The 17,087-nt window shown below is 35.8% G+C and overlaps 1 protein-coding gene across 1 annotated transcript in view; it reads left to right on the top strand.

Annotated features, from left to right (window-relative positions):
• The window catches only part of TRPC4 (transient receptor potential cation channel subfamily C member 4), a 225,919-nt gene that overhangs the window by 163,984 nt on the left and 44,848 nt on the right, over positions 1-17,087 (top strand). The window contains 1 exon segment of the mRNA XM_027856922.1: positions 897-1,233. Coding sequence (XP_027712723.1) covers positions 897-1,233 — 337 coding nt within the window.

Here is a 17,087-nt window from a genome sequence, read left to right as displayed (position 1 = left end):
TGAATGAATGAATGAATGAATGAATGAATGAATGAATGAATGAATGAAAAGTCATTTATTAAATTATTACTGTTAGGTACTGTGTCAAGCACTGAGGATACAAATACAAAAAGCAAGAAAGCCTCTGTCTCCAAGGACATTCTAATAGGAAAAAATAAAATAAAATAAAATAAAACACATATAGAGATATGGTAGCCAGGAAGAAGTATTTTAGTCTAGTGATGGAGAAACTGGTGAGTGGAGTTACAGAGCAATTAATCGACGTATGTTTCTAGAACTGAGAGTCTCAATTGGATTTCTATTTCCAGAATAGAAGGGCATATGCACCATGTCTGTCATGACAAGATGATGATTAGAATGCTTTGTGATAAGCCTAGGCATGACCTAGTTGCAGTTAAATATTCAATTAGGAGCACAGGACCATAGATCAGAGTTGAAGTGCTTGGTCCAGCCCAAATCATTTGCTATCAAATATTGCTCATCATCTTTACCTATATGGAAGTCCTATTTTCCCAATTGGATTATAAGCCTTCTGAGAGTAGGCACCATGTTTGATACCTCTTTATGTTGCTCTCAACTTCATCTATGACAGAAGAATATAAGTTCCTTGAGGACAAGGTATTTTTTGTTTGGTTTTTGTTTTTGTCTTTTTATCCCCAGTGCCAAGTACAGCACTTTGTGCAAGTAGATAATCATTCATCTGAATTGAAAACAACTGAATTGAAAGCAACCATTTGCCACAATGAGTGATAAAGCATTTTAAGCTGCAAAGGGCCTCTTGACTTATGAGCCTGGTCAATGATCTAAGTGATGAGATAAAAGTTTTTTGGTGTGATACCGACTTTACTTTTCTTTCCCCTCTTTCTCTCCCTCTCTCTCTTCCTCTCTTGTTTCAGTTTGTTGCCCAACCGAACTGTCAGCAGCTCCTTGCATCTCGCTGGTATGATGAGTTCCCAGGCTGGAGGAGAAGACACTGGGCAGTGAAGATGTTGACATGCGTCATCATAGGACTTCTTTTCCCTGTCTTCTCTGTATGCTACCTGATAGCCCCCAAAAGCCCCCTTGGACTCTTCATCAGGAAACCATTTATCAAGTTTATCTGCCACACTGCATCCTATTTGACATTTTTGTTCCTGCTGCTACTTGCCTCTCAACATATTGACAGGTCAGACTTGAACAGGCAGGGGCCACCACCAACCATCGTCGAGTGGATGATATTACCGTGGGTCCTGGGTAAATGTATTACTCTAGAAAATATCCTGGAAATGTCTTACTACCATGATGTTTGCATTGCTCAGGGATGGGATTGGAGACATAAGAAAGCCTAAAATAATGTTTGGCTATTTTACATCTAAGTTGTATTCAGATATTTCAGAACAAAGCGAAAAAAAAATTGTACAAGGTTCCTCACTAGCCTTGAATATATTTGCTCTCCGTGATGCAGTGTACAAATTAACTCTTTCTGCTTCCATATGGCAATCTGGAAATGTAAACTAAAGCATTAGGATTGCAAATTATAATATTTTCTTTTTTAACCTGCAGAAAATTTCTGATTTTTTTTTACTTTTATCAATTCTAAGATCATATGAGGATAAATTAAACCATTTTACAAATCTTTCCAAACTATTTGCATTTTTAAAAATAGGATAAAATATTCAAAGGGTTATAATGTCACCCCTAAAATAATTCTATTCATTTGCTTTTTTAGTTAGAGCCCCATGAACCTTATTTTAAATTAGAAACATTCATAGTAATCAGTATCATTCTTCTTCCTTCCTCTGCCTCCCACACCCTCACCAATCTCTCTTACACTTTGTTTCACAGCACCTTTTAATTTGAAACTGAAGCACCTCATGCTAAGGTAGAAAATTTTTAAATGGAAGATGAACACTTTGTTTTTCCTTCTTCTCGTTCACATAGCCATGATAGAAATTTACATTTTTGTGACTATCTTTCCCATTGAGAATACTTAGAAATCATGTGTCTTCTCAATTTGGTTCTTTCTCAAAACTTTTCTAGTACTATACATGTTTATCTTATTTGGGAAATTTATTATTTAGAAAGTATGAGTCTAATTCATTACTTTTCATGGTTTGGGGTTTTTTTTTCTAAGATGCTACTTAGAATATGAAAGATAGAGTAAAGGGAGGTGGAAAGGGAAAGTTATCTAGTTGAATCTGAATTCATTCACTCAATTCAAGATATCAACACTTCAATTTGAGTCCTACAGATGGAGAAAGCATGTTTGATATGCAATATGGAACATCCTTCATATAAAGGGACTTTTAAAATAGGATTTTTTCTCTCTCTCTTTATTTGTTTAAATGTGATTAACTTTGAAAACGAAAATAAGAACTGGGTGGTTTTCCAAGGTCCCTGTGAATCTAATAAATGAAACTCGGCATTTCCCTCTGTGGATAAAATAATTTATGCACTTCTATTTATATGTTGGGGCTAAAATGTGTTTAAATATAGAGATTTTTATATCATTGAATTTGTATTAGAAAAAGGCCCAGCATTTTATTTCCCCTCATATGATTTTATTCACATTATATAAATTTGATCTGTTATATATCTTAAAGAGCCATTCTTCATATTGTTCTGTATTTCGACAATGAAAGGCAGGGAGTTAGGCCTGTGTACAATTTTATGCTATGAATCTGTACTACATTGATAACTCAGGAGTGTACTAAATGCTGTTTTATCAAAATACTACAAGTACTTGAATACAAGAAATATAGAAAAAAACATAAATTTGTACAAGTTTCTAGAAAGGAACCTTTATTTGTGAGATTTTTAACAAAAGCAATTTATATTAAGCCCTTGAAGGTAACACCCCTCCAAGTTATGAGTGTCAAGAGGGATTTAATTTGACTATGGATTCTTGTCCTTGCAAAGGTGACCACTGCAACTTATTAAAAGCCTAGAGAAACTGAGATCTTTCTTGGTGGAGTGAATTCCCACATATTGACAGAGCCCTCAGTGTCTTCAAGTATTCAAGTATTACAGTATATATTCTTAGGGAAAAAAATGGAAACTTTCTAAAATCACATCCTTCAGTACTCAATGATTTTAGATAAAAGAAAATAAAGGGGGGAGTTTGCTCATAATATAAAAGTGCTAAAGCTATTTATTTTATCATAAGTGAGATGTAATAACATATGGAAAAGAGTTAAGATGCTGAGTTCAAAGTTGCTCCATTTTCCATTTTTATAAAGTGAGTTTGTCATTTATGTTCTAAGCCCTGGGGAAAACTATTAGGCAATGTTTATATATATATATATATATATATATATATATATATATATATTCTGCCATTTGCAAATGAAGTTCTAGGTTAATAACTTCTATAAATAGAGCATGTCCTGAGAATTATTTTCTAACATGAACAAAAATAGCTCTGTGAAGAACCATTAAATCCCATGCGATTAAAATCAATACATATTCACTTAGTTCTTGATGCAGATAAGGCACTGGACTAGGAATGTAGGATATATAAAGATAAACCATAATACCTGCCTTCCTGGTGCTTACAATTTAGAATGGGGAATCTGGCAAATTCAGAGAGGGACAGCTAGGTGGTACAGTGAATACAGCATTGGCTTTTGAGTCAGAAAGACATGATTTCAAATCTTTACTAGCTTTGAGACACTGGGCAAGTCACTTAACCTCTCTCTGCCCCAGTTTCCTTATCTGTAAAATGGGGACAATAATAGCACTTACCTCTCAGGGGTATCCTACCTTCCAGGATTCTTGTGAGGATCAAATGAGATAATATTTTTAAGTGTTTAATACAGTGCCTGGCACATAGCAGGTGCTATATAAATGTTTCCTTTCCTATAGTATGTCAGAATTTATGTCTTTTAAAAGAGAAACTAAATAAGTAACACTTTTATTCTCCTATTCACTGCTTTGATGACTAACATCACACATCTGGGAAATAGTTGGTAAGAGCCAGATATGTAATCTATGACCATAAGAATATATAAGAAGTGTTGTACTGGTCTAGTTACTCAATTCTATACTGTATGTTTATATTATTCTATAAATATTTGCTTCACTTAAACTCAACAAAAATTTATTGAACACCTACTCTGTAAAAGGTTCTATGCTATATGCTAGGGATGATAAAATAGATATAATACAGTCCTTTATATCAAGGAAATTACAAACAAGTGGGGTTTGGGGACACCTAAACAAATAATTATGATACAAAAGGATAATGAAATTATTGCACAGGAGAGAACCAGGCAAAGTACTATGAGGAAATAAAGGAATTGTACTAAGAATAATTTTATTAGAGGGCAAGATTATTAATTACTGAGACTATCTTAAAAGATTAGACATGTCATCATCATCATCATCATCATCATCATCATCGTCATCGTTGTCATAGTCATCATTGTACCTAACATTTTTATACCACCTACCATGTGTAAGGAATTATGCTAAGCCCTTTACAATTATTATCTCATTTGATTCTCACAATGCTTCTGGGAGGTAGGTACTATTATTTTCCCCAATTTGCAGATGAGGAAACTGAGACAGACAGAGGTTAAATTACTTGCCTAGTAAATCACAAATCCTCCAAAATATACTAAATTTCCTTAGCATTCTAACATTAATCTACCTTCTGTTAAAATTAGTAATCTCTTCTTAAACTTATTTCTATTTTAAGCTGTCTAGGTTTAAGTTTGCTGCAAACTGGGTAAAAAATTGTTCTAGATTTACCTTTGTAAACCATGAAGGGATACTCCCTTAAGCCTAGTATACCTGAATTTGTGTGAAAAGTCCATGTGTCCCTCATCTATAGCCTTCAACGATTGTATATCCTTCATACAAAAATTTTCATTTTTTTCCAGAAAGAAGTTATGTTGTCAAGTTTGTCCTCAAACATTAGCTCCTCTGTCCCATCAATCATGTTAGTTGATATTCTCTTCACTGTTTTCATTTCTTTAAGCATTTGTTGAACTTTGGAGTCTCAGCTGTTAGAATTTGCAATTTGGACACCCTGTGATTTTCCTTAAGGATAGGATGTATTTGTGATCCTTACTATCTTGTTATCTTTTTATACTATTGGGTTATATCAGGTTCATATCTTCAGGGAGTAGTATTCAATAACTTTTAGTGTTCTGTTTTTTATCAAAGCTTGTCTTCTGTTAGGTTTAAGCAGTTATCCTAGAAAAACAGCTTATTTTTCCTTCTAAATTAACTAATTTACAAAGATTTTCAACTGCTACTCTCCTACCTTCTCACAGTGCCTTCACTATCTCTTTGCAACCTTTCTCTGTCAGGATAAACTATAGCAAGTAACACTACAAGTCATAATGGCCCATAGGGACATTAAAGCTACATTGGACTTTGGTATATTAGCACAGAGTTCTAAACAACTGAATTAACTCCCAGGAGATATTAGGTCAAAATGAGGAATATGATGTAAGTGCCTTAGGAGAAAGAGGTCTTCCTCTGAGTGTTTTGTTTATATAACACATAGACTGAAGATAGTATATTGCACATATGTTGAAAGTGGGAAAACTACATCTTAATTATAGAAGTAGGTTTTCCTAAATTGTATTTCCTTTGGTTCCAGGGTGACAAAGCAAACAGTTTTCTTTGCATATAAAAATGCAAATGCTTTGGATTGTGGGCAACCTAAAACATATTTTTTTGTTTTGTTTGGGTTTTGCCCCATATAGAATCAATAAAAATACATTTGAAACATTCACATTATTTTTCTGACTTATTTAGTGGACTAAAACAAACCCTACATGTTGAAGAAATCCAGATGTGAATTTGACCTAGTGATCAAGTAGGCTCTCCTTCCTCCTCTTCTTTACCTCTCAAGCTTCTACCCAGGTTAAATGATCGTTATTCCCTTATATCTTCCTGAATTTTCCCTTCAACCCCTTCCCGAAATAACCTAACCCACTCCAAACCACCTTGACCTCAAATAGGATTTTATGCTTCTTTAGTGCTCTCAGAGGAACAGCCCTCATAGTTGATAAAAAGCAGGCATCAGTCAGGACTTGGATTCAGCCTACGTAGGCTAGGCTATTTGGTTGTATGACACTAAGCAAACCACTTAATATCTCAGTACTCTTGTAAACTCTCCAACACTAGAAATTGTAGATCTGCATTAGTAGAGGGAGGTTTGTTATTGGTAGTTATCTATACCAAATGAAACATTAGATCTGATCTTTCAAAAATGCACACATTTTAAACTCTATTATCTACATCCTCTTCCTGTATGCTTTAAGGATGTAAGTCCTATATGGGTATAGCCATCTCCTCTTTCTCTGGAATGACTCACTCATCTAATCTGTTATCATTCTAACAGGTTTGGGGTTCCCAAAGATGTAACACTACCACTTGATTCTAATTCAAACTCTCTCATGTTCCTAGGTGTGCCCATCTGTGTGTACGTGTTTGCATGGGGATCTATGTTGGAGTAGGGAAAAATGCTATGAATAGGACCCTGGTTTACTGACCAAAGGGTGTTCTTACAGTGAGGGTTCTGTCACTTTCCTTCTGATTTGGTCCTAATATACTACAAACATTACTGCAAAACAATATTATTCAGATTAACAATGTGTAATGTGCCTATACATTAAGTCTACCATGAGGAGTTGGGGAAATAAAAGGAAAAAATAGGAGGAGGAAATGAAGAAATGTTATGTGATATAATAGCTTTAGGGAAATCAATCTGACTTTTCATTTATTGATTATTTTTATTTAATGGAAATTTTAAAAGGAAACAAAAACAACTTAATATTAGTAAATTTAGCATTTGCAACTAGGCCTTCATAATTAGAGATATATAGGTTAAAGCAATATGAAAAATCATTAGGGCCTTATATGGGAAAGTTAGGAGTGGAAAATGTGCCCTTTGTGATAGAGAAAAAGAGCCACTGTACCATTCTTTTTGGTCCTGGTGGCCACTTTTGTCCCAAGGAGGGGGATGATCCTGAGGGTAGCAACTGGAAATTCCTTGAGACCACGTTTTCTACAGCTATGGTTTGTTGTTGTTCAGTCATTTCAGTCATGTCTGAATAGCTGTGACTACATGGACTTCTGTCCATGGAGTTTTCTTGGAAAAGATATTGAAGTGGTTTGCCATTTTCTTCTGCAGTGGCAAGCAGAGGTTAAATGACTTGCCCAAGGTCACACAGCTAGGAAATTTCTGAGGTGAGATTTAAACTCAAATCTTCTTGATACCAAGCCCAGCACTCTATCCACTGTGTCATCTGTCTGTCACATAGCCAGGGCTTAGCCCAGTGCTGATATTCAGTAGATACTTGATGTTGATATGGGAATGGCTCTCAAAACCCACACTTCCAGAGTTGCTGTCAATCCATATGAACTGCCCAGGTAACTCCTTTTATCCATTAGCTATAAAGGAAGTCCTCCATAAGTTATTTTCTGCTAACTACTTGTGTGGTGGACAGTGGCAAGAGGATTTCAAAATTACGATTATTCTGTTTCATTTTCATGAGTAAGCAGACTTTGTGGTTGCTAAGTACATTGTCACCTCTAGAGCAGAGTCCTTGCTATTGATTCCATCCATGTAACATCATAGTAGATTAATAATTAATGCACAAATATTTCATAGCATATCTCTAATTCATTAGGTTAAAATGGTAATAGCTCTTCTGAGAGATAGAGTAACATTTTTGATTTAGGAAGCTGACTGACTCATATTCTCTCTCAAAGGTTGTAAAGACCATATATGTAACACTTCTACAAATTGCAGTGACTGCTAGACTAGAATAGACTTGTTATGTCATTGCATTGGGAAAAATGTAACTAATGTCACAGGGTTATATATTAAAATAGTGACATGATATAGGTTTTTAAAAAAAGTACTGAACAACATGGAAGGTTTGAATCTTGACTTAAAAAATTTTCATTGTGAAGTCATAGGCAAGTCACTTAACCTCTTAGAACCTCAATTCCCTTCTCTGACAATTAGGAATAATAATGCTTAAAGGAGCTATCTCATAGCTCTATAGTGAGGATCAAATGAGTAGTGTCTGTAAAGTACTTTGCAAGCTTTAAAGTGCCATATAAATGACAGCTATTATTATTTTGGGAAATTTGGTTCTGGCCATTTTTCTGTGACAAATGAAATTATGGCAACCAAGTAGAAAACCAGGACACCAGAATCATAGAATCATGAATTTGAGTTGGAAGAGATATCATCTGTCTAGTCCAAACCACACAGCAAAGCAGTCCCCACCATGACGTACCCAACATGTGGTCATCTGATCTCTGCTTTAAGACCTCCAAGAAGGTGGAACCCCGTAACTCTCAAGGTAGCCACATTGCCCCTTCAATTCATCCTCACGTTCTACCTTCATAATATCTCTTATGTCTCCTCTCTATGCTCACATGGCCAAAACATTGGTACAGACCCTTATAACCTCAGACCTGGACTATTACAATACACTCTTGGTTAGTATCCCTGCCCAAAGTCTTTCCCCACTCCTCCACCTAGTGGAGGATCACTTCAAATCACATCAAAATGATTTTCCTAAAGCACAGATCTGACCATGTCACATTTTGACTCAATGCATTCCAGGAGCTTTCTCCAGGATAATATATAAAAACTTCTGTTTGGGCTTTTAAAGCCTTCCCAACATGGCCCCTTCCTACCTTAGCACTTTGCTTACATTTTACTTTCCTCTACATTCCCTATGGTCCAGCAATGCTAATTTTCTTGCTATTCCTCATGATATATGACACTTATTTCCCAAATCTGTGTTTTTTCATTGTCTGTTTCACATGGCTGAAGTGCTTTCCCTCTGTACCTCTTCCTCCTGGTATCCCAGGTTTCCTTCAAGACTCAGGTCAGATTCTACTTTCTGCAAGAGGCCTCCTTGTATACCTTCCCTCTGAAATTACCTTCTCTTTACCCTGAATTGATCTTTTATGTATGTTGTTATTTGCTTGTTGTTTCTCCCAGTAGAATGTGAGCTCCTTGAGGGTAGGAAGCATGTTTTTACCTTTGTTTGTATCTCTGTTGGTTAGTACAGTTCTTGGGCACATAGTAAGCATATAAGAAATGCTTGCTGACAGACTGATGTGACATGAATTCAATTTCCTTCATCATTCTGGTTACTAGCTTCCTGACATTCTTCAGTTTGTCAGCCTAGTGGTTCAGTAGATAGAGTCTAGGCCTGGGGTCAGGAAGACGTGAGTTCAAATCAGGCCTCAAACACTTATTAACTGTGTGACCTTGGGCAAATCACTTAACCTCTATCTATCTCAGTCTCAACTGTAAAATAGTGCTAATAATGGTACCTATCTCCAAGGGTTGTTGTAAAGATGAAATAAGATAATATTTGTAAAAAGTTCTTAATACAGGGCCTGGCACATAGTAGGTGCTAATAAATATGCTAGTTACCATCATCATCAATGTCCTTATTAATTGTGGTGCCATTTAGGCTCTATTACAGCTGAGATCTGACACAGGCAGAGTACAGTGGCACTATCACCTCCCTCTTTCTGGAAGCTATGCCTCTTTTAGCATAGCCCAGGATCATATTAGCTCTGATAGCAGTCATATCACATTTCTGGAGCACATTGCATTTCAATCATAGTTCAATTTAAGAGGCAGCTGGGTGGCACAGGGGAAGGAGTTCTGGGTCTGGGGTCAGGACAATCTAACCTCTAATCCTGTCTCAGCCATTTACTAACTGTAAGACCCTGGGAAAGTCAGTTTCTTCAACTATAAAATGGGGGTAATGATAGCACCTACTTCATGGAGTGGTTGTGAGGATCAAATGAGATAATATTTGCAAAAAATCACTTAGCTCAGTGCCTGATACATACTAAGCACTGTTTATTCCTAGCCCATCTCCTTTCCAATCCATTAAAACCCTCCAATCTTTTTTTTTTTCAAAAAAAAATAGCTAACTATGCTATCTTTATTTTGAACTTGTAAAGTTGATTTCATGTCTTTTTCAATTGAATTCCATCTTATTAGGTTCCTAGCCTTTAAGATCCCTTTGGATACCAACTCTGTTGTTCAATGTGTGAGCTATCCCTCTCTACTTTTTGTCATCTACAAGTTTAATGAGCGTTCTATCTATGGGTTTCGACAGATCATTGAAAAAAATATATTGCAAAGTACAAGGTCAAGCCTGGATCTCTGGGTTTCTTTCTCCACTGGAGACCTCCTATCAAGTTGACATTGAAACATTATTAGCTTCCAACCATTTCTGAATCCATCTAATTGTACCATCATCCAGTCCACATCTCATCTTCTCCCCAATAATGGCACAAAATCTTTGCTGAAAATTAGGTATACTGTATCCACAGTGTTCTCTTCAGCTACCAATATAATACTCTTCTTTAAAAAGTAAATGAGATCAGAATACTGTGACAGGTTTCTGATGAAACTAGGTTGGCTCTTTGTAGTACACATTTAACTTTTCCGAAGTTTACCAATCATCTCTTTAATTATCACTTCTAGAAAAGCCCCAGGAACAAAAGTCAAGCTCATCGTCCTATAGTTATATGCTCAGTTTTTTCACATTTTTAAACATTGGGTTGTTTGCCCTCTCACTATTTTATGATACCTCTATAGTGTTCTATGATCTTTCAAATATTTCTGATGATGATTCATCAGCCACATTTGCTAGTTCTTATACATATAGATAAAGACCATCTGTGCAAAATGACTTGAATTCATCGAGGCACCAGAACAAGTGCTCCCTTCTTTCATTATTGGCATTTGTTATTATTCAGTCATTTTCAGTCATGTCCAACTCTTTGTGATCCCATTTGGGGTTTTCTTGGCAAAGATACTGGAGTGTTTTGCCATTTCCTTCTCCAGCTTATTTTACAGATGAGGTAATTGAGGCAAAGAGGGTTAAGTGACTTGCTTAGGGTCACATAGCTAGTGTCTGGTTCTGTGAAGTTTTGAGTAAGTCAAAGAGCCACACTTGAGTACCCAGAGGGCACATGTGGCCTCGACTGCAGATTGCCCACCTCTGCCCTAGTTGGTTCTATCACTTTTTGAAGAATAGACTTATCACCTCTGATAAGGCAAAAAGTCATTAGCATCTCTGAGAGAGAGAGAGAGACAGAGACAGACAGATATAGATAGATAGATAGATAGATAGATAGATAGATATATTATATACATATACATATACAGAGAGAGAGAGATGGAGACAGAGAGAGATGGAGAGACAGAGGCAGAGAAAGAGTGAGATCCAACACATTAACATGTATATAAAATCATTATTGTTTCAGAACATCTGGGTATCCCTGTTTCAGAACTGGAGTGAAATGAAATGCTTTTAAGTTATAAAGGACTCAACAACAACAAAAAAGTTTACTTAACTATATCAAGGAAGGACTTGCAGAGAAAAGAAAGAATATTCATTGAGGGTGCAGCCTTGATTCACCTAAGTACAGTTCTCCAGGTGATGGTTATTACCTTGATCTGAAGTCATGAGCCTGAGGGAGGAACTCCAGCCCCTCATATCCTCACTGTTTTTGTACTTACTTGACCAGGATGTGACATCAGTGACTTACTTGATCCTTAATACCCTGAGCCAATTAAATCATGATAACAACTTCAATTCCCTCTAAGGAAAAACTAGTCTAAACCCATGGAGCTAGGTTTCTAGACCTCTCCAAGTTACCTGCATGAGATGTTTCTCCAATTTATTCTTCACAAATCCATCTCTCTCTTCCTGTTTCTTCTCTTTCAGAAGCCAGAAATAGGGAGAAGTCAATCAATCAATAACTATTTATGAAGAGGCTTTTCTGTGCCAGGCATGGTACAAAACACTGGCACTGGCCATGCAAATACAAAGGATGAATAAGTTCTATTCTCAAGGAGGTGACATTTTAACTGGGGGAGATACACACACACACACACACGCATATATATACATATACATACATACATAACATAATAAATGTAACAATAATAAATATAAGGTAGTTAAGGAGGCAAAGCACTAGCATTTGAAGGAATCAACAAAGGCTTCCTGGAGAATGTGGTGCTTTAGCTGTGTCTTGATGTAAGAAAGAGATTCTTTGAAATGGAGGAAAAATGGGAAGATAGCTCAGGAATGGAGATGGCTAGTACAGAGATATGGAGATGGGAGATGGGAGATGGGGTACCATTTGTGAGAAAAACAAAGAAAGTCAGTATGACTGAATCAATGCTTTACTACTGAAAGAATCAATTCATTCTGAGAACAGGTTCAAGTCAATTATTTGGGGCTCAGGTGACAGCTTGTTAGGTAGCTGCAGATTATGTTTAGGAAATAAATGTGAACAATTTTGCTTCAGAAGATACATCATTATGAGTATGGATTTAAGCCACAGTAGTTTTTGTAAACATTTTTCTTTTCTAAGGGGAAAAGAAAAATATAAAAGTACTTACACATTTGTATATGAAAATGAACAAAAAAAATCACATAAGTCCTCATAAGTGCTAAATAAATATTTATTGAATAGAATTGAATCAGGTGGAAATTTGATATTTTCACTGTGGAAAAGGCTCTTTTCTAACCATTAATTACCATTTTCCATCTGCAGAAACAGTCCAGCTGAGCTTATGTTTTCATGGGAATATTGAAATGACAGGAAACCTGTGACAGCAATCTCAGAAACAGTGCTTTATTACAACATTGTCATCAGAGTGGTGGGAGTTATATTCTTGGACTTTACATAACTTCATTTTAAATATCAGGCAGAGCAAATTCACATATACATAGATTTCAGGTGGTCCAGAGTTCTTCAATTCATTTTTGTTACTAAAATTGACATGGCATCCTTATTTTTCACATTTTAAAGAATGCAGTTACATAATTATGAAATGATTTGCAGTAGATGGTTGCCTGGATACTTTTCCCCAGAGGTGGAAGTGCTGGTATCACAAATTAGGAATTTCAGATTTTAGCAAGACCTACTAAAAATGATTGGTAGTATAGAAGAAAGAGCCTAGGAGGACTTGGGTTCAAACATTGCCTAGGTGACATTGTCATTTCATCTCTTGGGGCCTCAGCTTCCAAAAATTAAAGTGAGTAGGTCGGAATAGATAGCTTCTATAGTCCTTTTTTACCTCTAGATCTATGATCCTATGTTCATTTACTCTTTGTACCTCTGAGACAATCACTTACCAGTCAATCTAATAAGTGTTGAGTTCTTACTACATGTGCACTATTTTAGGCACCAGTGGATAAAAGTGTTTCGAGAGAATCTCTTCAAATGGAAATGATAGATTTCCCAAGATCTCCTTCAACTCACTAATATAGACCTTTCAGTAGGAAAATAGTCTCTACATATTCATAGATTCAGTACAACTCTTATGTAGCTCTGTACTGTGTAGTTTGGACTTTACACACGCGGGGATACCCACATGCGTGCACACACGTGCGCGCGCACACACACACACACACACACGCACACACACACACACATCTCAAAGTTCTAAAAGCCCCATCACAGGGAAAAAAGATAAACTGCTCTCCTGGCAATGAGAAGGTTGCTTTTTATTTTTTGTTTTAATTATTTTTTCCTTTTGTCTTTTTTTTTTTTTTTTGTGCTAGGCGATAGGGTTAAGTGACTTGCCCAGGGACACAGCTAGTAAGTGTTAGGTGTCTGAGGTCAGATTTGAACTCAGGTCTTCCTGAATCCAGGGCTGGTGCTCTACCCACTGCACCACTTAGCTGCCCCTTCCTTTTGTCTTAATCCTGTGTGAAGGAGAGAGTGAAGAGCCAAACTGAGAATGATGTTTCTGTTTCAGATTTCTCACATGAAATCAAGGAAGCTATTTTTTGAATGGCACATTTGCAAGCTGCTTTCTCACCAAACATCCTTTTATTTGCATAGCTATTCATGACAGAATGCAATGAAAATGAAAATAACACAGAGTAAAAAGCCCATTATGGGCAAGGTAAAAAAATAAATATTAAAAACAGTCTGGTATCAACAAAAATTGCTTAAAAGCAAAAAGTTCTTTCATTTGACAATATTTACTGTCTCTATCCTGTTGACTCTTGACATCATTGTTTTCAATTGGACCTAACCCAAAACTCTGTAAGTTATAAAATCAGTTTGGAAACCATAAGAATCAGTTTGTAGAACATTTCTACTAAGGAAATAATGGAATAATTTATGAGCCCTCTTCTCCCTCCCATTATCTGGTTGTCAGGATAAACTTCCTTTTATACTGTTTCTTCATTTTCTATAAATTTGTTTGAAGCTACATATCTACATTGATAGAGGGCATTTCCTCACCCAAGAGTTCTGCATTATTAAAATTGCAGGACCTTCCCCACCTTTGTTAGAGGAATTATTGAAATAGGCTATGTAGAAGCACTTTTCAATGTTCCTTTAATCTTACTGCTCTTGTAAAGGTGTAAGACTCAAGCTAGGGAGGAAGTCACCTTTGGGTTCCATAGTGATTTGTCCATAGTAGGTGCTCAACAACTATGTATCAAATGAATGCATTAATATAGTCAGGCTAGGAAAAAGGTAAACTCTTTACTCATGTGTGTGTACGTATAGTGCAAATAAACCTGAACTTAATCTGAAAGTCCATTTTCTACTCCTACTTGGCCATTTACCAAGTGTATGACTTTGGGCAAATTATTTCACCTCTTTAGTCCTCAGTTTGCTCATCTGTAAGATAAAGGGAACTAGGCTATATATTACCTAAAGTCCTTCCCATCTCCACACCCTGCATTTCCATGAATCACCATCACTGATATCACTATCAATTACCATCTGACAGACACATGGTCAATCATGTCATATGAATTGGAGTCTCAAATCTGGTGAAGGAAGGATGAAAAACCCTGGTACCACCTAACAGTGTTTAGAAACATCAATTAAACCCAAAATAGAGTAGCCCCTTAATTGCATGAGTATTCAGCCTGTATAGCCCTCCTCTCCTCTTCCTTGTGGTACTCCTGTGTCAGAACTGAGAGGATGACCCACATTACTAGCTCTCATCTTTCAATTCCAAAGGTAGCATTATGTTTCAGCCCACAATTTTCAATATTGCCTTTGCTAATAATCACTAAATAACAGAATCACAGGTTCTTAGATATCTAGGTCACTCCCAATGATGGAATCCCTTCTAAATGATTCCTAAAAAATGGTCATCTAGATTTTACTCATATATTTCAAGTGACACAACTAAACTATTATATTTGGACTGCCCTAGTTATTAAAGCATCTTCTTCTTTATCTGTCTTGATATCTATATTTCCATCTGTTCCTTTATATCAATACTTCTCTATTATCTATCTATGTGCACATGACACAAAGGCATTTTTTCTCTTTAATTTACTCTACATATTGACCTCTGGAGCAAGCAAAGACTGTTCTTTGAGGTCTTGGTGTAGTTGTAATCAATTCGATTTTTTTATGGGAAGATACAGTTATTGAGATAATGCAAAAATCACTGATATTTAACCCTGAAATGCATTGTTATATTTATATTTGGGTACTACTGTCTCTGAGGTTAATGTAATTTGCAAAACCTCAAAAAAGAGGAAGTCAGACCATGAAGGCCTGTCTTCAAAGGAGCAGGAAAAGAAATTTGTTTTTTCACCTCGGGATACAGAACTGGGAGTCAGGAGACATCATCATCATAACCATCATCACTAACATTTAGATAGAGCATTAAGGTTTGCATTATATATATATATATCTATATATATACACATATGTATGTATATATATGTATATATATACAAAATCTCATTTTATAACATTGATTCTAGCTTGCCTATCACTAATTAGCATCTTGAATAATTTTCTTCTCCATACTTTAGATTTCCAGTGATTAAAAAGAGGAAATAGGACCAGCTTACCTCCAAAATTCCCTCTAGCTCCAAAATTCTTTGAACCTATTAATCTCTTCAACTACTCTCTGTCCCTCACTTCAGGATGGAAATCATGGACCAACAACATGACCTCTTAGACATGATCTTTATCTTCCTGCTTTTCTATATATATAAGCTCTGAAACCTTCCTTGTAACAGGGTTGATGAAAGGGTCTGTTTCAAAAAAGATGTGAATAGAGAAGATGAGAGTATCAGTATAGGAGTGTAGAGCATAGCAGATGTTTGGCTGATGAGAGATTTAATATGTTCTGTAGATGAACTGCAAAGATGACACTCTAATGGAGTTTATGGTTCATTTGTTTTTTATTACACAAAAGAAATAAGCCTTGGACTTCTATTCGGATTGCTTGAATTGGAAACCTGACTCAGCAAATGAATACCCATGTGACCTTGGGCAAATCACTTCTCTCTAGACTTCATTTTCTTCTTGAAAATGAAAGAATTGGACTAGTTGATCTCAGAGGCTCTAATACCTATGTTTCATATTCTTAAACTAGGTTAAAATGTTAAAAAACATGAAGTCTCTATTGATATATCAAATAACTTGCAGTAGACCATTGAGGCCTCTGGTTTTGAAGTACCACGTTGTCATCTAATCCCTCATAGTTCAATCATATTGACCATGTATAATTCTATGTTTAGACTTCAAATGTCTCCTGATTCAAGTATTTTTTTAATGTTCCTCTCTCTTTGTCATTACCTATTTCCACAAAATAATAGATGAAACAAATATCTACATGCTGTTTAAAGTACACTCAAAATTATTTAGTAAGAAGAAAAACTGCACTATTTTCAGTGGTTTTGACAGAAATCTAAGATTTCGTGTCCTTATTTGGTCTATGAAAAAAAATCTGTTCATTTGTTTGGATTTGTTCATTTAATCTACTGTGAGGATAGGGACTTTCACTGAATTCATGTGTGTATTTTTGTTTGTTTGTTTGTTTTTTGGAAAAGTTGCCTAGGACTAAAAACTTTTCCCATAGCACTATTTGCATACAGGGGTAAAAAAAATGCAATATTTAATTAGATTAAATATAAGGGTGTTTAGTATGAATATATGTATGTATATAAATATAAATGTCTGAGTATATGTGTGTGCATGTTTTGTGTGTGTATGTGTGTTTGTGTGAATATCTATCTATATCTATATGAAATTAGGGAGAGAGAGAGAGAGAGAGAGAGAGAGAGAGAGAGAGAGAGAGAGAG

The sequence above is a fragment of the Vombatus ursinus genome, unplaced genomic scaffold (assembly GCF_900497805.2).
Source record: "Vombatus ursinus unplaced genomic scaffold, bare-nosed wombat genome assembly UNPS02011700.1, whole genome shotgun sequence".
Lineage (NCBI taxonomy): Eukaryota > Metazoa > Chordata > Mammalia > Diprotodontia > Vombatidae > Vombatus > Vombatus ursinus.
The sequence above is the reverse complement of the archived record's forward strand: the minus strand, read 5'-3'. Positions and strand labels throughout refer to the sequence as shown.